Source organism: Ovis canadensis, chromosome X (assembly GCF_042477335.2).
Source record: "Ovis canadensis isolate MfBH-ARS-UI-01 breed Bighorn chromosome X, ARS-UI_OviCan_v2, whole genome shotgun sequence".
Taxonomy (NCBI): Eukaryota; Metazoa; Chordata; class Mammalia; order Artiodactyla; family Bovidae; genus Ovis; species Ovis canadensis.
The window spans coordinates 144,548,569-144,572,142 of NC_091727.1; the positions used below are offsets into that span (position 1 = coordinate 144,548,569).

General features: G+C 35.3%; 1 protein-coding gene across 3 annotated transcripts in view; it reads right to left on the minus strand.

Moving 5' to 3' along the window:
* The window catches only part of PCDH11X (protocadherin 11 X-linked), a 965,230-nt gene that overhangs the window by 845,437 nt on the left and 96,219 nt on the right, over positions 1 to 23,574 (minus strand). For 2 of the 3 annotated variants that reach the window (XM_070291133.1, XM_070291134.1), the window contains exon 3: positions 10,007 to 12,490. In XM_070291133.1, the coding sequence (XP_070147234.1) occupies positions 10,007 to 12,490 (2,484 nt within the window). Of the gene's footprint in view, positions 1 to 6,257; positions 6,344 to 10,006; positions 12,491 to 23,574 lie in introns of those variants that run through there. The other variant, XM_070291135.1, reaches the window with a different exon arrangement.

Consider the following 23,574-nt stretch of genomic DNA (forward strand, 5'->3'; position numbering starts at 1 on the left):
AATGCATATAATTATCTACAAGGAAGGCACCCAATACATAGTTCTGAATGAGTGATCAAATAAAATTAATAAGAAGATAAATTAAAAAAAACAATAAGATATAATCTCTCATTTAAAACTTCATAAATCAGTTTTCCAGAATCCATGCAATTTCATTTTTGTGTGTTTTTTTCTCAGCTTGAATATGAGACTAGGTCTGTGTTTACATATCAAATGAGCTGATCAAATTTGTTCTTGTGTGTGTGTGTGAAGTTGTGTTAAATTACTTTCAGGCTGTGATACTGAACAACTATTTGAGCTGTATATTTGTACTACTAGAAACATTTTTGTTAAAGGTGATAGCATTTATGAGCAATTCTGTTTAGTTTTAAAGTATTATTGTAATAGAGATTTGCATTGGTTTTGAAACTGAGGTTAGAACTGACATGTAATAAGACAAGTAAATACATTTTAATGCTTATTGGATTTCTGAAAAAGTTTTTCACCAGTATTGTATATTCATTTACTTCTAATAACAACCAAATAGAGTAAAAGTGGTATTATTCAAATATTCTCTAAGTATCTAATGAAACCATTATTTTGCTATCTAATGTGTTTTATCAAGTATTTAAAAAAATGAAAATGCTTTGAAAGTGTATTTCAAACAGAACAACATTTTATGAAATAAATCAATGAATAATTAATATAAGGCTTCAGGACAAGGGAGAAAAGTGCAAATATTTCTAGAATATCCAGTGAAATACTTCATTTTCATTATTATGTCAATTTGACTATTTGAAACCAAATAGAATGTGACTTTTTTTTACTTCACATAAACACTTACTCCTAATTTGATAGTATAGTGTATGTGTAGGTAATTAAATATAATTAATCACTTATAAAGGGACAGTTAATTTTAATTGAGAATATCTATAATATGAAAAAGGCAAGAGTTTGTTATGAGACTTTTTGGAAATAATTAAATAACTTGGTTGTTCATTCTAAGGGAACTTACGGCAGGTAATTAGATGGTATTCCATTTATCGAATAAGCTTTTTCATCGACTTGATATTCTCACTGAGGGGAGATTAGTCTCACAGTGGAGATGTACAGCATGCCTCTTAATTATATCTTCAACTAGTCAGACTCTGCTATTTAATAAATATGTCTAATCATAATAAAAATATGCATAATAGAGTCAATTACCACTATGTATAAAAAATCCTGCATGTATAGTTTATCATAAAAAAAGGAGAGAATATTTCTTTAATTTTAAAGTGCACCACTTTTAAAGGTTAAACAGAATTACCAAGTGAATTATAAAGAAAAATTTACTGGAATAGCTTGAAATAAAAACAAATAGTTTAAAAATTCTTCATGCAAAATCTATCTAAGATTTACTAAATTTTTCTACATCAAATGTGTATTACATGTCCAATAAAAATAAAGGCATATTACTATGCTACAATTTTAAAAGTCTGCTCCTAATTCAAATACCACATAAGGCCACAGGTGTTATAATATGAACATCCATGATGCATGAAAAAAACACATTGCACAGTAGTTCTTTTGAAAAATAATTATATACAACACATACAGCTTCATAATATCATAAGCTCTTTGAGTATGCTAGAAATCTAAATATTTAAAGTAGACAAAACTAAGGAAAATCTAAGAAAAATGTCTGTCACACAAAAGCACCTACAGGAAGCATTTACAGAGTATTGCCCAAGTTCATATAAGATTACTTAAGATCTGCTTGTCTTATAGCACTTCGGTTGAGATGAGGTTTCATATCACACCTAGCTAGAAGCACAATTACAAAATCTAATTAATTGTGACTAATGCAGGTGGCAAAATGGTAAAATGAGGCAGTATTATTTTGTGTTAAAATTAGATTAGCAAATATTTTACAAAATAATGATTGATTGAATCTAAATTCAACTTAAAAAATTATCCTAAACTGTACATTTTCTCATTGACAATGTCAACAGGATGTTCAGCAGAGAAAACAAAGTATACATAAAAGATTAACTAATGGATAGAATGAAAATTGTTTGATAAGATTTTCAATTTAAGTCATCGAAAATAAAAGTAACTTAAGAAATGTAATGGCAAAACTATTCTACTTGTAAAAATAAACTTTTATATTTAATGCAAAATAAGGAAATACATTTAGCAATTTTATTTTTTGGTTTATGTACTGTGGATTTTAATCAAAAGAAAGTAATAGTCCTTTGAGTGCTTCCAGGGGTGAAATCATACAGCATATTCTAGTTGATCAATTAGATAGTCCCTAAAAGTTTATTTGATGACTAGTCTTAAGATTTGCTTTCCTTCTGTTTTCTCTATTCACTGGCTAGAGTATGAACCAAAGCGACCATCAAGGACACTTCATTGAGAATATTCTAGGAGTCCATTAATGGCAACACAAGAGAAGGGAAAATATCTGAGATCTTGTAATAACACCACTGATTAAATTAAAAGTATCAGCAAAGCAACTGACAAAGAAGGAATCAACTAGAAAAATACATATTTTTGTTCTCTCTGGCTCTTGTGAAAAATGAGATTCAATGCTGTCCATACTGTGCTCAAAGGGTAATATTATTTCTTCAAGCATAATCAAAGGACAGATCAAGGGTAGTTAATAATCAAAAGCAGGATCCATTTTCATCAATGGCCGAATTTTAAATACTGTTAAATCTTGATCATCATTAGTTTATATGGGTAAATATTTAGCCTTAAAGAGCAGGAAAGAAATCAGTTCAGAAGTTCCTTTCTCACAGAAATAGTATTCTGTGAGATGGGATCACTAGCAGCTTTAAAAATAGTTTCTCTTTTCATCTTTTACAAAGATGATACCCAAACAAATATTGAGGAATTTTTTAAGGGATTCTGAATAACTGTTTCAAGACTTTTTCATCTTCATATATACAAAGGAGTAATTAGGAGTTTTCCTTATTACAGTCATAAAGGAAAGGGTCACAGAAGTAGAAGAAAAATGAAGTGTTCTCTAGTTCACAGAATGTGTCATGAAGCAAATATTTAAAATGCTCTCATGCCGGAAGCCAGCGTGAGGAACTCCACCCGTCGCAAAGGTCATGAGGAAGGAGGCTTGGCATTACGCAAAGGCAGGATCAAGCCTCAGGAGACCCCCTGTTCCCAAGCATCTACCCCCAAAACCAGAGTCTGCCTACTTTACTGTTTTATGCTCTCACTTACACCTCTGACTTTATGGGGGGCTGTCCCCCACCACCTCTCTCAGTGAAGGAGTTAACTTGCAGCTCCAGTCAATAAAAATTCCTGGGCGTGACAAGAGTGTTTCAACTTACAAACTCCTCTGAAGGTTCTCTAGCCTGCCTGAGGGGGTTCATCCAGCCACATGTGATTATTTACAGCCTCCCAACTGTGAGAGGCATGAGATGCTTTAAACTTTCTAAATACAGATTCTTTTGAGAAGTTAGAAAATTATTAGTATAGTATAGTGGGTTGATTAGGAATTATATTAGTGAAGGGTTTTTCATTTGTTAAGCCAATATTTGCCACTAAATCTCCATATTCCCTGCCCTTATAATGAATATAACTAGCATATAGGATAAATAAGTATTAACCTTTGATATTAATCATGTTAAACCTTAGGCTAAGTAAATTCCTTTTCTTGATTATAACCCCCTGCACCCTCACCCTATAGGAATGAAACTTTATCTGGTACCTTCAGAGGGTGGCGCATAGTTAAAGAAAAAACCACCCCTGGAAAAAATAAGTTTTCTGGTTGACTGACCATTATCAGAAGGGCCATAAAATATCAGCAGGCCTCATGGCCAGAAGATGATGTAAAACCCCTAAGACCTTTGTATACTTTTATATGAAGCACCTGATTTTGACAAGGGTCAGGTCTGATGACCCCACATGACTCTGTATTCTATCTCTATGTGTAACAAAAAGTATATAAGCAAACATGAAAATAAAGAAACGGATCAGTTTCTGGAAAGACTGATTCCCCCGTGTCTTTCTTTCTTTCCCCTTTTGGCTGAATTCCCATCTGGAGCGTGGATGCTCGCCAAGCCTGCTAATTTTGCCCTGGCTTCTAAGACCCACGCGAGAGGGAGCCCAAGGCGGGACACCCTCCGCTATTCAAGTGGCCTAAGTAGGTGGTGCAAACCTCTTGTCTCGAGGTTTTATTGGTACTCCATGTAAACCAAGTTATTAAGCCTCTTTTTCTCCACTAATTTTCCTACTACACTATTCTTTTCTAATCTCTCTTTATATTTCTAATTAAATAGATTTTTCCTAGGACACCGACTCCATCTCCCCTTCGAATTCCCTGGATCCACCGGGGCTGGACCCCAGCACTCTCATATAATAATTATTTGTACAAATGGTCATGAAGCCCCAGTAGTTGATCATGGGACATATGAAATATTAATTCATTTTCTTGGCCTTTATCACTTTACTCACAATTAAACTGAGGCTATGGATTTTGGAAACTCCTGCTCTTAGTACACCATCTTGGTAACTGCAAGGCATTGACTCTAAGGGTATAATGAGTTGGTTCAATTTTGACATTCCTTGAAATGATTTGAATTAAACTGAAATATTTAATTTAAGAAGTGGGAGAGGAATTATAAGGTTATTCTACATGAATAACTTTCACAAAGGTAAAATTTAATTTTAGGTATTTTTCTACAATAGTTGTTTATAAGTATTGCAATACAATATTGTAATTTCTGTGACATTTCTCATTACCAGTAAAAGCTACAATCACAATCTTTATCATTAACTAAGTTATATTTAAAACACCAGATAGCAAGTATGTTCAAGGAATTTGATATTAATGGAGGTACCAGAGGTTCTGTACTGAGTAAATGGAAATGCTAAATTTTAACAGAAATCTTCAAAAAATACTGCCTATATGTTAGATATACAAGAATTACACTAATTTTAAATGCTAAATAAAGCATAAACCACTAGTAAATGCCTGTACACCAATGAACACTTCAAATAATACACTAATTTAATGTACATACATAATAGACCAAATCCTATTCTCACTTTGCAAGGTAAGATGATACACAAAGAAGCATCTGAATGAGAAGCCAGGAAACATTTCTTATGTAATAATTTTAAGGGTTCTTTATACTCCCTTTTTGTCACACAAAATCGTATATTTCTTTAACTTTTATTAGTACTGTTAGTAAGTCATAAGCAGCTTAAAAATACAATATAAAATTGAGACACATCATTCCTTCCTCAATATATATGTACACCCAGTTTGAGGCATTCAGTAATTTGTATAGGAAATTGATTGATCAACATATTGTAGAGAATAAGTTAAAGGACAAATTACTCAAAGCAATGGAATGTATTCAGAAAATTAATGCCAGAGAAATAATGTAGATCTATTTAGCTGTGACTATAGTGTTGTATATTTTCCTTTGTAGTTTCAAAATTAAGATAAAATCTTTCAAAATATCCTATGTAAATCCTTGTCTCTACTCTCATATGACTGTAATTATGTTTCATTACATAAGAAATACCAACATGTTTTTTCCAAAATGTCAGGGAGTATAAAGAACTGACATTCTTGAGAGGTAAAAATAGAAAAAAAAAAACACCTTATTTTTCAGTATTTATAGAAAAAAGAAACATAATTACAGCAAAAATAAATTTTTAATGATTAAAGTAGTGAAACAACATGATTATAGTCAACATAAAAACCTATTAAAATTTGTTTATATTAATCTAACTTTTAAGCAGAGTGATGGATATTTATACTTATTTTCTCAACAACACTGTATTAGTGAATATTTTTCAAAAAATCAACTGGAGTGTTTGTGGTTGTTGCTGTTTGGAGTATTAAAGAAAATCTCTTTCCCTGGATACCTTTCAGAGGGTAGCTTGGATAATTCAGCTTCACTTCCAAACTCCTGGAGATGATGTTTAAAATCTTCAGCAAATGAACAAGGCAAGTAATTCCATGTTTCATGATTGATATATTAATCATCAGTTTGTAAATCAAGACACATTATAGTACATCACAATTGTTGACATTCAGAGCAAGCAAATGGAGAAACAGCATGATAAAACTTGTTTTTAAATCACACTACACTATTTCTTCCACAAATTTAAAATTGTGATTGCAAATTATAGCCAAAGTAACATGAGGTTCAGTGGGACATAATTTTTAATGTGGTTTTTGTTTTGCTTGCCTTTATAGTGGGAAATCCAGACTACAAGATTAATGATCTTAGCCAAATTTTGAAATCACAAATCATTGAGTTTTTTGGGAGGGGAATGGAATTATGTTGTTCCTAGAAAGTTATATCTCACTGTAGATTTCAATAGTTGATGTCCTGGAATCAATCTAGGACAAGAAAATAACATGTTATCAAAATCAGGTGGCTGGGTTCTAGGAGTCTTAATTGCCAAGCATGCTATGTGGCTAAAATTCATATTGCTAAAATACAGATACACAAGATCAAGGTTATGGAATTTAACAGTGGTGAATACCAATCCTATTCCAAGCTAATTCAGACTCCTCTTACATTTCAAATCCATTTATAATACCTACATTCATGTAACCATGAATTGTTTCTTTTTGAAATGAAGTATCTTAAATACATGGCTAAGACAGTGACTTGTACACAGAAGGCTTGTACACATTTCAAGATAATAAATTCATTTTTTCCCTATTTTCCAAATATATTTTCTTCACAATATTTTAATGGGAGAACTGTGTTAAGCAAGGCTTCATTTTGGCATTGTATCTCTTTTATACAAATATCAAAATTGATTCTAAAATGATTATTTTTATTGTTTTCCCAGAGTCACACCAAGCAAACACTATCTGCTTACTCTGAAAGATGGAAATAAAAAGCAAACTGTAAGATCATCTTTCAGACTTCTTGTTTTTAATTTATACTACAATATATACAGAAATGCCATCCAGAATACTTGTAAAAATTTATCAAAGAGGAGTATCTTTGCTGGGTTTATACCATTAAACCTGGGTTTATACCATTAAACCCAGGTATAAATCATTTCATGCAATAGATACACTTCTATCTAATGAATATTCTATATTTTTCAAAACACAAATGTCAGGAAAAAAAAACTATGGAAAATATTTGATTCTCTTTTTAAAACATGAATTTTTTTCTATAAATCCACTTATATCTTACTGCCTCCTAGAACCAGTTAATTTCTTCACTCTCATATTTCTATTCAGATGAACAGTGAACTAAATGTAAATATCACCCTAAAACCTCCTTTAAAAAGTGTATTTCTCACTTTGTTTAAAGACAATTGAATTTAATTCTGCCTTCTGATAACACTAATATTTTATTCCACTGTCAGAATTTCCTTAAGGAACAATGAATTTTTATTTTATTGGCTGACAGTTTTCCCCATTTTGTATGATGATTTTTTGAAAAGAAGACACCTACTATATTTGAATTTTATAAATACATGAGTTCTTCTTCAGTGCTCAGTGAATTCAGCATTCTGCAACATCAGTGAATATAAGATAACTCTTCTTGGCATTAATCAGAAAATGAAGTGTATATAGAAAGGGTGAAGAACATTGCAAATGTTGCAAAAAATACAAGAATTCAAATTATTTTTAGTATCACATTAGTCTGCCTAAGTTCACCAATTCATACCAGAAGATATTTAGTAATTAATCTGAAACATCTGTCAACCTATGACATAAAGTATATAACTTACCTATTTCTTAAGATCTGAAAAAGTATAGTTTCGTCTGAGAACACATTGATTCTAAGATAGTCCTTTTAGCTAATAAAAAACAAATGATAATTAATATTTTATTCTCATTAACATCTACTTTCCTTATTTTGCCTGTCCTGTGAAATTATTATCCCATGTTTAGGAAAATATTTATTTGCTAAATAAAATAAAATGTCTGAATAAAAGTTATCAATTGTATTGACTTTCTCAGGATTAGAAAATAGTTTAAAAGAAGCAGAAGATATTTGGAAAACACTTTCAATTTTTTGCTTCATCTATGGTTTGCTTACTGTGTGTTCTTGTCTTCATGTAAAATAAGTCTAGCTCTTAAACATCTCCACGCTTTTGAAAACAGTTGAAACCAGAATTTTCTCTCTTAACAAACTTCACAAGCCAATGTATTAAAAATGATGCTCTATGAAAGTAATTCACAAACCCTACTCATTGTAGGTTTTTAAGTGAATCACAAATTTACCCCTGGGAAAAGTGCTATTAGGCTACACAACACACATAAAGTGCTAGTCATAAAAAATAGTTTTTTTGTTGAGAAATGTTTCCAAAAACAGAATGATAGCAATGAGAATTAGGAAATGAGATCACAGTTTTTAATATTTAAATATAAATAAAAACTCACCATGATGAGATGTTAGGCATCTGTTATGTTTGCCACCCATTTAAGATCCACCTTGGTAGAAAACAGGGGGCTCATGTGGACTGTAGAAATAACCACTACCCTGTAAACTCATTCAAATCATATAAAATACTCCACAGAGAGTAGGGTTCTATTTTACCATTTACAATATCATAATTATGAAATTATTGTAACAGAAATGAACACACAACAAAATTAGTTTCTTAAGTTTGCTCAGTGATTGAGAAAGGCTAACATTGTATTATTTAACTATGCATTGATCCTTGAGTGCCCTCGATTCTTAAGACATTTCCTAATCATAAATTATTTTCATTGCTATTCGAAATCCTGATAGACTTCTTTAATATCTCTAACTTTGGTGAAAAGAAACTTATTCTGACTTTCATATTACTACATTTTATTAAGCCTAACTGTGTTTTTAGAAGCTTTTATCAATTGAAATTGGGATGAAGACCTTCTTAAGAGTAACACAAACAAAGTCAACATATGGCAAGATTTTGAGAGAAAAAAAATGTAGATAAATTCTATCATATAACTTTATTAAGGAAAAATCATATTTAATTTATTTAATTTAGTCGTGGATTTCTAGAAACATTTTTATTGTTTCTCCATGAAATATAGATAAGACTGTATAAGCTCTTGTTTTCATAATTCATTGGGTTTTAAATTATTGTATGCAGATGCTTTGTATCTCAATATGCTCATATTTTCCTTCAGGCCTATTAGAGAAAGCAATCATATTTCATTTTCCAAAAGTCATTATCTCTTAAGAATGTCTCTTGAAGGGCTCAATACCTTGTATGAATATGCAAATACTCAAATGAATATGTAGAGTAGAGATCTCACATATATTTCATTCTCTTGACTGAACATGAGAGTAGCATGACTTCATTTTCCTAATTTCATTCTTGCTACATTGTGTAAATACAGATGTATAAACCAAAATAATGGTGAGTTCCTAATCTGAACATTATACTTCCTTTTCATTGTGGGGGCTTGGGAGCATGGTGAGTGGGGGAGTATATCTTGATGCTATTCAACTATCTTGGGTAGACAGATTTTACCAACTGAAGCTGGAAGTCTCAGTACCATTAAGACCTGCTTATCAGATTCCAAAAGGTATTACTGTGATATATGCAGCCTGGGCAGTTCTGGTCCTCATGCTCACAACTGTACTGAGGACAGTGTCATGACCTCTGACATGACATGACCTCCAAAAATTTTGGAGTTTTTCCAGTATATTGGAGAAGGAAATGGCAACCCACTCCAGTACTCTTGCCAGGAAAATCCCATGAACTGAGAAACCTGGTAGGCTACAGTCCATGGGGTCGCAAAGAGCCGGACACGACTGAGTGACTTCACTTCACTTCACTTCTTCTCTAGCAGGAAGTGTCATAGTGCCATCTACAGACAACACCGCCCCTATTATAATCATCATTCCTCAGCCAATGTTCCTAGAATTAGGAGTCATTTTGTTCTGATTTTCCATCAAACTTAAATGAATCCATATACCTATTCAGATAATTCTGCAAAATATGATCGTTTTGATCCCCCATTGAGTCAGTAGATTCTGTAAATAATTTTGAAAAATAAAGTTAGAAAGGTTAGTTAGAGACTTGGATTACCTACCAGTCTGGTGTGTACAGACACAGGGGTCTTGAAAGTTGTCACTGGATAGCTGCACTCAGAAACACTGTAGGGATCAGAACTGCTGGAAGAACACTTGGAGATGGAATCACAACCCACAAAGGTGTTATCGAGAGGCAGTTCCTGGATGATGTGGTGCTTTGAATTTAGGGGAGTTTCCGGCTGGATCTGGAAAGCAGGCTGTGGAGAGGCAGATTTGTAGTGCTGGGCCAAATCAGGGCTGTCAGGCTTGAAAGTAGTAGGTGTAGTACCCCAGTTGCACTTGCCCATGGCTTGCTCTTCCAATTCAATGGGAAGGTCTAGTGTGACGGTGTTTCTATCATTGTCAGCATTGTCTGCCTTAGCTTCTTCAATAGCGACAAAGTTAAGCAGTAAGTTCTTAGGGGTATGCTTCTTCTTTTTCTTCATTATCATCATCTGCCTGTTTTCAGGGTTTGGAGTAACCCATTCAGAATTCTGCTTGTTTTTCTGAGCAGCCTTAAGGTGTGGTGATTGGCGGCATCTTACTACAGCAGTGATGAAAATAACAAGAATGACAGTTATGGTGCCAGCAACAATGGCAACCACGATCTTGACATAGTCACTTGATGGTGAGGATGTATCAGTTGTCTCAACATTTTGGGTCACTGGTGTTTCAATGTTTTTGCGCACCAATTCATAAATTAATGTAGCATTCGTCATCGACTCATTCACAAATAGATTAACATTTATGACACTGAAGAGAGAATCAGGTTGCCCTAAATCCTTGGCTTTGACTATCAGTTTGTGTAAACCAAGATCTGCAAGGACACATTTCTCCTTCAGTGTAATGTTGCCTGTTGTTTGGTCAATCATAAACAGACCTTTTGTGTTTCCTCCTACAATGTTGTAACGAAGCTCTGCATTCATTCCAGTGTCGTTGTCAATAGCAACTACTGTGAAGACCACTGTGCCTGGACTAGCAGATGGTGGAACCAATTCAAAGGAGTAGTTGGAAGGAGGGACAACAAAAACTGGTTTATTGTCATTGACATCAACCACGTTTATAGTGACTTTGGCAGTTGAAGAATGTGATACCCTACCACCATCCTGAGCCTTTACATTGAAAGTATAAGATTCTTGTTTTTCTCTATCAAATGAAATATTTGGTTGGATGACACCAGTCTGTGGATCAATTGTGAAGTCATCATTCGCATCTAAAATGGAGAGAGTTACTGCAGAATTTTCTCCATAATCAGGATCAGTTACAGTGATTAGTCCTACTGTGCCATGTCTTGGAAGGTTTTCTGGGACATAGAAGTTGTACTCATTGTGAGTGAAAATTGGACTGTTGTCATTCTGATCAAGAACGGTCACTAAGACTGTGGCATTGGTTATTAAAGATGGCATCCCATTATCTTTTGCCAGAACTGTGAATGAATATTTTTCCTGTTTTTCTCTATCCAATTTCTTCACTGCAGTCAGAATGCCTGTACGATGATCCAGGTTGAATTCAGATGGAGCATCAATGCCTAGCAGGTAATGTATCTCAGCATTACGCCCAGTGTCTGCATCTGTTGCACTTATTTTTGTCAACTGGGTACCAGGAGAGTTATTCTCAGGAACAGAAAGACTTATGAAAGGCTGAGTGAAAACTGGAGCATTGTCATTTTCATCTTTTAATTTGATGAGGAGCATGGATGATTGATTCAAAGGAGGTTTGCCAGCATCTGCGGCCAGTAATTTAATGGCATATTCTCTTGTGGACTCATAGTCAAGATATGCAGCAGTCTCTAGGAGGAACTGATTACTGAACACTGGCCTTAATCTGAAAGGGACTTCATGATCTGTAAAGCATGTCACCCTACCATTATGGTCAGCATCCTTATCTGTCACAGTTATGAGAGCAATTTTGGTGTTGAGAGGAGCATTTTCTGAAAGAAGCACAGTGCCATTGATTGGATTGATGATGTATCTTATGTCAATCAATGGAACATTATCATTGACATCAGTAACATTTACTAGCACCATTGCTCTTGCTGGCATCAGTCCACCATCACTTGCCAAAACCAGTAACTTGTGGTTTGGAGATTCCTCCCTATCCAGTGGTTCTTTTACTGTGATAAGTCCAGTGGTAGAGTTGAGGTGAAATAGCCTCTTGGCCATGCTGGAGACAAGATTGCTGAAATAGAAATGAATCCTGGCATTTTCACCTATATCAGCATCTGTGGCATGGAGCTGTGTTACTGAAGAACCTACAGGAGCATTTTCTGGTATACTGACTTCAATCTCATCCTCCTTAAAAACTGGATGGTTGTCATTTGTATCAGCAACACTGACTTGCAAAATAGCAGTACTGGATCTTTGAGGGAAGCCACCATCTTCAACCTTTACTTTCATTACATATGTATCTTTCTCTTCCCTATCTAACTCCTTTTGAACTATTAGTTGTGGCATCTTTTCTCCTTCTGGCGTTTCAATGATATCAAGCCCAAAAATATTTTGACCCTGAAAAACAAAGAATGAAACATTTTAGCTTATGTTATTATTTAATGAGACTGGTTTTCAGTTTCTTGAAGCCACATGACATGGGATCAACTCAGAAATAAATGCTAGAGACTTGGGTTCTAAGTCCCAGATTTGTCTATAATAGTGTCAGCACAAACAAGGTGATTAACACCTCCAAATATTTGTGAAATTTGAATTGTTCTAGAAGATGTTCTCAGGTTATAGCATTTTACAGTGATAAGTGTAGCTAATTTTTGTGAATTATTAAAGATTTCAAAAAGAAGAATAATGTATAATTTAAAAAGAATTATCACCATTTCACATGGAAAATGAAATTATAAGTGAATTAACCATGGGTTACCTCAAATGAATTAAAATGTCTTGTAGATTTCAGATGTTTAGGGCACTTTTCACTAACAAAAGAAACAATTAAGTATAAAATAACCAACATAAAAGTGGATATATCACATCTAACAAATACAGCTAAAACCTTTGGCAAAGGGAGAAAATATGCAAACTCTGATAAGAATAAAACTTTGTGTAAAGAACACAAACTTTCCCTTTTTTTCCCCTATAGAAAAAGGTTCTAAAATGAATTTTTGGGAATTCCCTGGTGATCCAGTTGTTATGACATGGCACTTTTACTGCCAGGGCCCAGGTTCAATCCATGGTCAGGGAACTAAGATTCTGCAAATATGGGGTGGCCAAAAAAAAAAAAAAAGCATCTTAGAGATTAACAGCACAATGTTATTTAAGTTCTTATTATATTATTATTATTTTTTTAATTATCAGGCACAATAGACTGAACCTAACGTGCCAAAATGTCAAATTGGAAACTATAGCTTGGAATAGTACTTATGTTTTATTCATGACAAAAAAGTCTGATTTTAGAAATGTTTAAAATCAGTCTCCGCTGATTCTGACTTCCCTCGAAACCCTCAAGGAGGTGATTCAAGTAATATAAAATTGCAAAATACTTAAAGTGTTTGGGCTCTCTTAACTGCTATTGTTTATTAGCACACAGAGGGTCTCATACTTTTAAAGTTTTTTGTTCCTGTTCAGTTGCTAAGTCCTGTCCAACTCTTTGCAACCCCATGGACTGCAGCATGCCAGGCTTCCCTGTCCTTCACTATCTCTTTAAGTTTGTTCAGATTCATGTCCATTGAGTTGGTGATGCTATCTAACTATATCATCTTCTGCTGTCCCCTCTCCTTTTGCTTCTCCTTCAGTCTTTAAAATGGCAACCCACTACAGTATTCTTGCCCAGAAAATTCCATGGACAGAAGAGCCTGGCAGGCTACAGTCCATGGGGTCACAAAGAGTCGGACACCACTGAGTGACTAACACTTTTCTTTTTTCTTTTAAGCCTTTAAAATAGTAAAATATCTTAATTTTTTAAAAGTCCAATTTATGTTACTTTTTTTAATCCCTTCTTCGAACTACAATAAGATGAGCTCTACACAGATAAATCTTGCTAGCTGATTGAAGAATAGTGTTCACTGGCTCTCAGAGGTAGTTCTAGCCAGTGTTTACCTGCAGCATTTTGACAGAAATGAGTAAGATAAAAAGCTACTGTTAGCAGTGAAGAAAAGATCAGAAGATCTTAAGATTCTTAGTATATGAGTGATTTATAAACGCTTTCATATACACACATACAACCACACATCACAATTTTAAATCTCCAATATATTTTTTAACATAAAAGTTGCGGACATGTGAAGATCAGTTATTGAAATCTCATTTACGTGCTCTGTCCTGAAAGAACAGGATAGCATCTGAGATCTTTTTCTCATAGTTTTGTCATACTAGTGTCTAAAATGAGATTCTAAATGTTATAAACCAACGAATGATATCAAGCTTTTAGGGATCACTAGACTTTATGCTGACATTATACGGTGATACTATCTTTTTTAACTTAACAAAATATTATAATTGTTTTACATAAAATCTAGCACAATACTCAAGTACAACCACATTTTTCCTCATGAATTGCTTGAAGATAATTTTGCATTTTTTGGATTTTTTTGTGTGTGTTTAGATTCACTTATACTCTTGTTCAAATTGAGACCATAATACATCTTGATGGAAGAATTAAATGTTTATTACGAAATTAAAGTTGGCATTTCAGAAATGTTAATTAAAATCACCAGTTTGTTTCCATATAATATTAAAAATTTTTCATGAGCTAATCAATGTGTAATAACCTTGTTTTTAATTCATAAACTAAATGAGCAGTTTATTAATATTTTATTCATGTAAACCAATAAACAATTTGCTTTTTCTTTGCCAAGGGAAATATCTTTCATGTCATATCTACACAAGTGAGAAAATTAACAAATCTATTTTAAGAACAAATAATTTTGCAACAATGATAATAAGTATAGATACAATATTTACTATTACAGTTTGATCTAAGTAAACTTAGTTATTAATGATAATTTTATTTTTATAATGATATTTCAAAAGACTTTTAGGAAGATTCATATCTGGAATATCTCATTTATGGGTAGAAAAAATAGTCTCTGAGTTGCAATTCACAAAAATCCATGGCAGTTAATAAAATTCTGTTAATTTTTGGCATGCTAATGGCAAGTGGCTAGTACAGACACAGCATTCATCTAGGCACTGGGGATAAGGTGGTGAGTAAACATATTTTACTAATGCAATGGAAATTAAACTTTAACTAAGATGAGAGAAAATCAATAACAATCCAAGTATCTACTGATATTGATACTAGTAGATTTAGGCTAATTGAAATAACTACATTTTTATTGAGCTATAAAGGTAGATTGTAAAGTATTATTAGAGGTTATATAAGGGAGAAGTAGGATATATAACATAGCATAAAAAATAATATCTTAAATTCTTGAATTTCAAGACTCAATTATCCAATCTATGACTGTTATACACCTGAGGAAAAGAATAGTTTTAATTTTTCTAAAAAAATGTTATGGGGATAATTTTTAAAATTTTATAGAATTTGTTACAATATTACTTGTTTTATTTTTTGTTTTTTGGCCACATGGCATGTGGGATTCCAGCTACGTGACCAGCGACAAAGCTCACAGCCCCCCTTCACTAGAAGGCAAAGTCTTGACCACTGGATCACCAGGGAAGAATTAAAATTAATTTTTTTATTTTATTCACTTATGTTTATGTATTTTATGTTAGTATATTTAAAGTTTGATCTTACGTGTTTGAATTTTGAATTGATCCTTGCTTTCCCAATCAAATGATGGCAGGTTTAGGTTGGTTGAAAAATCTAAGTACAGCATGTTCATTGTCTTTTATTTTATGTGAAGTGACAGTAATGTTAAAAGATAGATTTTTTTCAAATTTTCAAGATGACAATGAAATGTACAAAGTAGATAATGGATACTGTCTATATTACTCTTCTGTCTTCTATGACTGCTCTGTTCAATATAATAGCAATTAGTCACAAGTATTTACATTTAAATACCTGTAAATGAAGAAGTGGATGACAGGAGGAGAAGGGGACAACAGAGAATGAGATGCTTGGATGGTATCACTGACTCAATGGACATGAGTTTGAGCAAGTTCCAAGAGTTGGTGAAGGATAGGGAAGCCTGGCATGCTGCAGTCCATGGGGTCACAAAGACTCGGTAACTGAACAACTGAACTGACTGATTTACATTTAAATTATAATTGATTAAAATTATATTTCAAATTCAGTACCTCAGTCTCACTAGACACGTTTAAGTTCTCATAGCTATACGTGAGTACTGGCTACTACATTTTACAGCTCAGATATAGAACTTGTCCATCATTGCACAAAGTTCTATTGTCCATCGAGTTCTCATGTCCATCAAGTCAGTGATGCCATCCAACCATCTTATCCTCTGTCGTCCCCTTCTCCTCCTGCCTTCAATCTTTCCTAGCATCAGGGTCTTTTCCAATAAGTCAGTTCTTCACCTCAGGTGGCCAAATTATTGGAGCTTCAGCTTCAGCATCAGTCCTTCCAATGAATATTCAGGACTGATTTCCTTTAGGATGGACTTGTTTGATCTCCTTGCAGTCCAAGGGACTCTCAAGAGTCTTCTCCAACACCACAGTTTAAAAGCATCAATTCTTCAGTGCTCAGCTTTTCTTATGGTCCAACTCTCATATCTATACATGACTACTGGAGGAACCATAGCTTTGAGCAGACAAACCTTTGTCGCTAAAGTAATGTTTCTGCTTTTTAATATGCTGTCTAGTTCTATCCCACGTCAGTTAGTGCAACTGACATTCAAACCCACATGAACAATGTATAACAACTGAAGCTCTTTGCCATATGTTAGACTACGACATGAGAACAATGGGAAAGATGAAAGGAGAAATAAAGATATATGGCTCCTTAATTCATCACCTTGATAATTTTAGCACACACACACCCTGTATACAAAAAGAAAATTTTGGGATAATTGTATAGATAGTATCCTGAATTCCAAACTTACTTAGAATCATTTCCCTCTTGTTTATAAGGACAAACAACTTCAGAGAATTCTTTGCTCTCTCTCTCAAATGGTTGTCCTTTGGTGAGAGCACACTCACTTCTGTGTCTTTCTTGGAAATTTACTTAAGCCTCTATTACATTAATGAAGGAGAGTGTAGGATACAATGGCATCAAGCTTCACTATATCTAAGGACATAGCACCTGATATATACAAACACAATAAATAAACACTTGTTAGATGAGGAAATGCATACATTAAAATGATAATTCCTATTTTTCTTTAAAAGAGAGAAGTCAGAGTTTGGTTGTTCTTGTTTCTAATTCTCAGTCTATGCCAAAATTGGAATATACTGTAATTGTTGACTTAGGGTTTCTTTTTTTGTGGTTGTTGTTGTTGTTGTTTTCTTTTACTTTAGTTAAATTGTCCAGAAAACAATTTCAGAATTATTTCATAAAGAAAATTTCAATTTATGTTATGGATGTAATAATATGCAGGGTTAATCTCTGGTAAAAGTTTATAACCTAGCTGTAAACCTTTATTTTTGGAAGAAATAATAACAAGTACTTAATGTGGGTGGTCTGTGTACATATAAAATACAAAACCCTACATCTGTCAAATACACACATATACAAAGAAAAAAGGAGAAAACAAAAACTCAGAGAAGAAAACAACATATTATTTGAACTGAATGTAATACATTATAAGTTGATTTTGGATCCTAATGTCTTCAACTTGTTTCATCTCATAAACACAAAATTGCTAATTCCAGATCAGGATAGGAAAAAATTATGGGCTTACTAATAACCTTGTGTTTCAAAAGACTTAATTTACTTTGTGAGTCACATTTCTTCCTCAATTCAAAAATAAGCTTTGAATTTGCAAATCCAGGATAAAAATTGTTGAAATAAGCAAGATGTTATTAAGCTCATCTGAAACGTTAATTCTTTGTAGGGAGTTGTAAAATCAAGGAAGAGAAAGTTAGTGTTGGATATAAAGTTCCCAAGAGAAGTATTTTTGCTTAAAAAAAATGAATACAGAATTAAAAGCTATTTTTTTTTTGCTTATTGTTCTTGGAAATAATTAACTGAACCATTGTACTAAGTTTAACATTTTTGACATACACATGTGCAAGACACCACTTCATTGCCTATTGAAAGGTAATAAATAACACAGCACTTCCAGAGCTATAAATCTAGTACAGTTGCCCAGAAAATGCATACAGTGCCAGTAAGTACTAAAAATAGTTTCAAAGAGATTGAATTCTAAAACTGATTACATAAAAGCTGTTTACTCTGAGGAATGCTGGGGTAAAGACTAAAAGTTTATTTCTGAGCTTTACCACTGTTTGATTTATCAAGCATCAACCTGATTTTTTTTTCCCCCTTTACGTTACTGATTCATCTTTAGGCCAGAGAAATGCAATGGTTTATCCATTTGCATAGTTTCAAATGGATAAAACCAGAGATATGGCTATTTAAGAAAACAGTAAGGAAATAAATGCAATGTTCTCAATACAAATATAATGGGTACTAAAATAAATGAAACTAAGCCATGCCATGTGAGGCCACCCAAGACGGGAGGGTCATGGTGGAGATATCTGACCGAATGTGGCCCACTGGAGAAGGGAATGACAAACAGCTTTGGTTTTCTCGCCTTGAGAACCCCATGAACAGTATGAAAAGGCAAAATGATAGGATACTGAAAGGTGAACTCCCCGGGTCGCTAGGTGCCCAAATATGCTACTGGAGATCAGTGGAGAAAAAACTCCAGAAAGAATGAAGGGATGGAGCCAAAGCAAAAACAATACCCAGTTGTGGATGTGACTGGTGACAGAAGCAAGGTCCAATGCTGTAAAGAGAAATATTGCATAGGAACCTGGAATGTCAGGAAGTGGTCAAATAGCAGATGGCAAGAGTGAACATCAACATTCTAGGAACCAACTAAAAAGGACTGGAATGGGTGAATTTAAACAAGATGAATATTGTATCTACTATGGTTGGCAGGAATCGCTTAGAAGAAATGGAGTAGCCATCATGGTCAACAAAAGTGTATGAAATGCAGATCAGTTAACTTCAGCTCAGTTGCTCAATCGTGTCCGACTCTTTGCGACCCCATGTATCGCAGCACACCAGGCCTCCCTGTCCATCACCAACTCCTGGAGTTCACTCAGACTCACGTCCATTGAGTCAGTGATGCCATCCAGCCATCTCATCCTCTGTCATCCCCTTCTCCTCCTGCCCCCAATCCCTCCCAGCATCAGAGTCTTTTCCAATGAGTCAACACTTCACATGAGGTGGCCAAAGAACTGGAGTTTCAGCTTTAGCATCATTCCTTCCAAAGAAATCCTGGGGCTGATTTCCTTCAGAATGGACTGCTTAGATCTCCTTGCAGTCCAAGGGACTCTCAAGAGTCTTCTCCAACACCACAGTTCAAAAGCATCAATTCTTCAGCGCTCAGCCTTCTTCACAGTCCAACTCTCACATCCATACATGACTACTGCAAAAACCATAGCCTTGACTAGATGGACCTTAGTCGGCAAAGTAATGTCTCTGCTTTTGAATATGCTATCTAAGTTGGTCATAACTTTTCTTCCAAGGAGTAAATGTCTTTTAATTTCATGGCTGAAATCACCATCTGCAGTGATTTTGGAGCCCCGCACCCCCCCAAAAGTCTGACGCTGTTTCCACTGTTTCTCCATCTATTTCCCATTAAGTGATGGGACCAGATGCCATGATCTTCGTTTTCTGAATGTTGAGCTTTAGGCCAACTTTTTCACTCTCCACTTTCACTTTCATCAAGAGGCTTTTTAGTTCTTCTTCACACTCTGCCATAAGAGTGGTGTCATCTACATATCTGAGGTTCTTGATATTTCTCCTGGCAGTCTTGAGGTTAGCTTGTGCTTCTTCCAGTCCAGCGTTTCTCATGATGTACTCTGCATGTAAGTTAAATAATCAGGGTGACAATATACAGCCTTGACGTACTCCTTTTCCTATTTGGAACCAGTCTGTTGTTTCATGTCCAGTTCTAACTGTTGCTTCCTGACCTCCATACAGATTTCTTAAGAGTCAGGTGAGGTGGTCTGGTATTCCCATCTCTTTCAGAATTTTCCACAGTTTATTGTGATCCACACAGTCAAAGGCTTTGGGATAGTCAATAAAGCAGAAATAGGTGTTTTTCTGGAACTCTCTTGCCTTTTCCATAATGAAGCAGATGTTGGCAATTTGATCTCTGGTTCCTCTGCCTTTTCTAAAACCAGCTTGAACATCAGGAAGTTCACGGTTCACGTATTGCTGATGCCTGGATTGGAGAATTTTCAGCATTACTTTCCTAGCATGTGAGATGAGTGCAATTGTGCAGTAGCTTGAGCATTGTTTTGCATTGCCTTTCTTTGGAATTGGAATGAAAACTGACCTTTTCCTGTCCTGTGGCCACTGCTGAGTTTTCCAAATTTGCTGGCATATTGAGTGTAGCACTTTCACAGCATCATCTTTCAGGATTTGAAAGAGCTCAACTGGAATTCCATCACCTCCACTAGCTTTGTTCATAGTGATGCTTTCTAAGGCCCACTTGACTTCACATTCCAGGATGTCTGGCTCTAGGTGAGTGATCACACCATCATGATTATCTGGGTTGTGAAGATCATTTTTGTACAGTTCTGTGTATTCTTACCACCTCTTCTTAATATCTTCTACTTGGATGCAATCTCAAAAACGACAGAATGATCTCTGTTCGTTTCCAAGGCAAACCATTCAATAATACGGTAATCCAAGCCTATGCCCCAACCAGTAACACTAAAGAAGCTGAAGTTGAATGGTTCTATGAAGACTTACAAGCCCTTTTAGAACTAACACCGCCAAAAGATGTCCTTTTCATTATAGGGGACTGGAATGCAAAAGTAGGAAGTCAAGAAAAACCTGGAGTAACAGGTAAATTTGGCCTTGGAGTATGGAATGAAGCATGGCAAAGGCAAATAGAGTTTTGCCAAGAGAACGCACTAGTCATAGCAAACACTGTCTTCCAACAAGACAAGGAAAGAATCTACACATGGACATTACCAGATGGTCAACACCGAAATCAGACTGATTATATTCTTTGTAGCCAAAGATGGAGAAGCTCTATAAAGTCACCTAAACAAGACTGGGAACTGACTGTGGCTCAGATCATGAACTCCTTATTGCCAAACTCAAACTTAAATTGAAGAAAGTGGAGAAAACCAATAGACCATTCAGGTATGACCTAAATCAAATCCCTTACGATTATACAGTGGAAGTGAGATATAGATTTAAGGGACTAGATCTGATAGATAGAGTGCCTGATGAACTATGGACAGTGGTTTGTGACATTGTACAGGAGACAGGGATCAAGACCATCCCCATGGAAAAGAAATGCAAAAAACCAAATAGCTGTCTGAGGAGGCCTTACAAATAGCTGTAAAAAGAAGAGAAGTGAAAAGCAAAGGAGAAAAGGAAAGATATCCCCGTCTGAATGCAGAATTCCAAAGAATAGCAGGAGAGATAAGAAAGCCTTCCTCAGTGATCAATGCAAAGAAATAGCGGAAAACAACAGAATGGGAAAGACTAGAGATCTCTTCAAGAAAATTAGAGATATCAAGGGAATATTTCATGCAAAGATGTGATCAATAAAGGACAGAAGTCGCAGGGACCTAACAGAAGCAGAAGTCGCAGGGACCTAACAGAAGCAGAAGATGTTAAGAAGAGGTGGCAAGAATACACAGAAGAACTGTACAAAAAAGATCCTCATGATCCAGATAGTCAAGATGGTGTGATCACTCGCCTAGAGCCAGACATCCTGGAATGTGAAGTCAAGTGAGCCTTAGAAAGCATCACTAAGAACAAAGCTAGTGGAGGTGACAGAATTCCATTTGAGCTGTTTCAAATCCTGAAAGATGATGCTGTGAAAGTGCTGCACTCAATATGCCAGCAAATTTGGAAAACTCAGCAGTGGCCATAGGGCTGGAAAAGGTCAGTTTTCATTCCAATCCCAAAGAAAGGCAATGACAAAGAATGCTCAAACTACCACACAATTGCACTCATCTCACATGCTAGTAAAGTAATGCTGAAAATTCTCCAATCCAGGCTTCAGCAATACATGAACCATGAACTTCCAGATGTTGAGGGTGGTTTTAGAAAAGGAAGAGGAACCAGAGATCTAATTGCCAACATCCGCTGGATCATGGAAAAAGCAAGAGAGTTCTAGAAAAACACCTATTTCTGCTTTATTGACTATGCCAAAGCCTTTGACTGTGTGGATCACAATAAACTGTGGAAAATTCTGAAAGAGATGGGAATACCAGACCACCTGACCTGCCCCTTGAGAAACCTGTATGCAGGTCAGGAAGCAACCATTAGAACTGGACATGGAACAACAGACTGGTTCCAAATATGAAAATGAGTACATCAAGGCTGTATATTGTCACCCTGCTTATTTAATGTATATGCAGAGTACATCATGAGAAACGCTGGACTAGAAGAAGCACAAGCTGGAAACAAGATTGCTGGGAGAAATATCAATAACCTCAGATATGCAGATGACACCACCCTTATGGCAGAAAGTGAAGAGGAACTGAAAAACCTCTTGATGAAAGTGAAAGAGGAGAGTGAAAAGGTGGCTTAAAGCTCAACATTCAGAAAACGAAGATCATGGCATCTGGTACCATCACTTCATGGGAAATAGATGAGGAAACAGAGGAAACAGTGGAAACAGTGTCAGACTTTATTTTGGGAGGCTCCAAAATCACTGCAGATGGTGACTGCAGCCATGAAATTAAAAGACGCTTACTCCTTGGAAGGAAAGTTATGACCAACCTAGATAGCATATTCAAAAGCAGAGACATTACTTTGCCAACAAAGGTCCATCTAGTCAAGGCTTCCCCCCTCCCCCAGTGGTCATGTATGGATGTGAGAGTTGGACTGTGAAGAAAGCTGAGCGCCGAAGAATTGATGCTTTTGAACTGTGGTGTTGGAGAAGACTCTTGAGGGTCCCTTGGACTGCAAGGAAATCCAACCAGTCCATCCTAAAGGAGGTCAGTCCTGGGTGTTCCTTGGAAGGACTGATGCTGAAGCTGAAACTCCAATACTTTGGCCACCTCATGGGAAGGGTTTACTCATCAGAAAAGACTCTCATGCTGGGAGGGATTGGGGGCAGGAGGAGAAGGGGACAACAGAGGATGAGATAGCTGGATGTCATCATTGACTTTATGGACATTGGTTTGGGTGGACTCTGGGAATTGGTGATGGACAGGGAGGCCTGGTGTGCTGTGATACACGGGGGCGCAAAGTGTTGGACACGTTGAGCGACTGAACTGAACTGAACTGAATAGAACAATGACATTCATAGCGTATGGTTCTTTGGGGTTAATGTAAGTCCCAAGAAAAGTAGTACCTTCCATTGACTTATTTTTCCCTCCATTTCATCAGATTTTAACACTAAGAATAGTTTATTTTTTTTATTTCTGATGAAAGAGTAGGTACTCTTGAAGGTCACTGAAAATGACAGTTTCTTGATAGTACCTCTGTCTTTTTATTTTAACTGTAGTATAATTGCTTTACATTGTGGTGTTAAGTTTCTGCTGTAGTGAGTCAGCCATATTCCATCCCTCATTGGCCT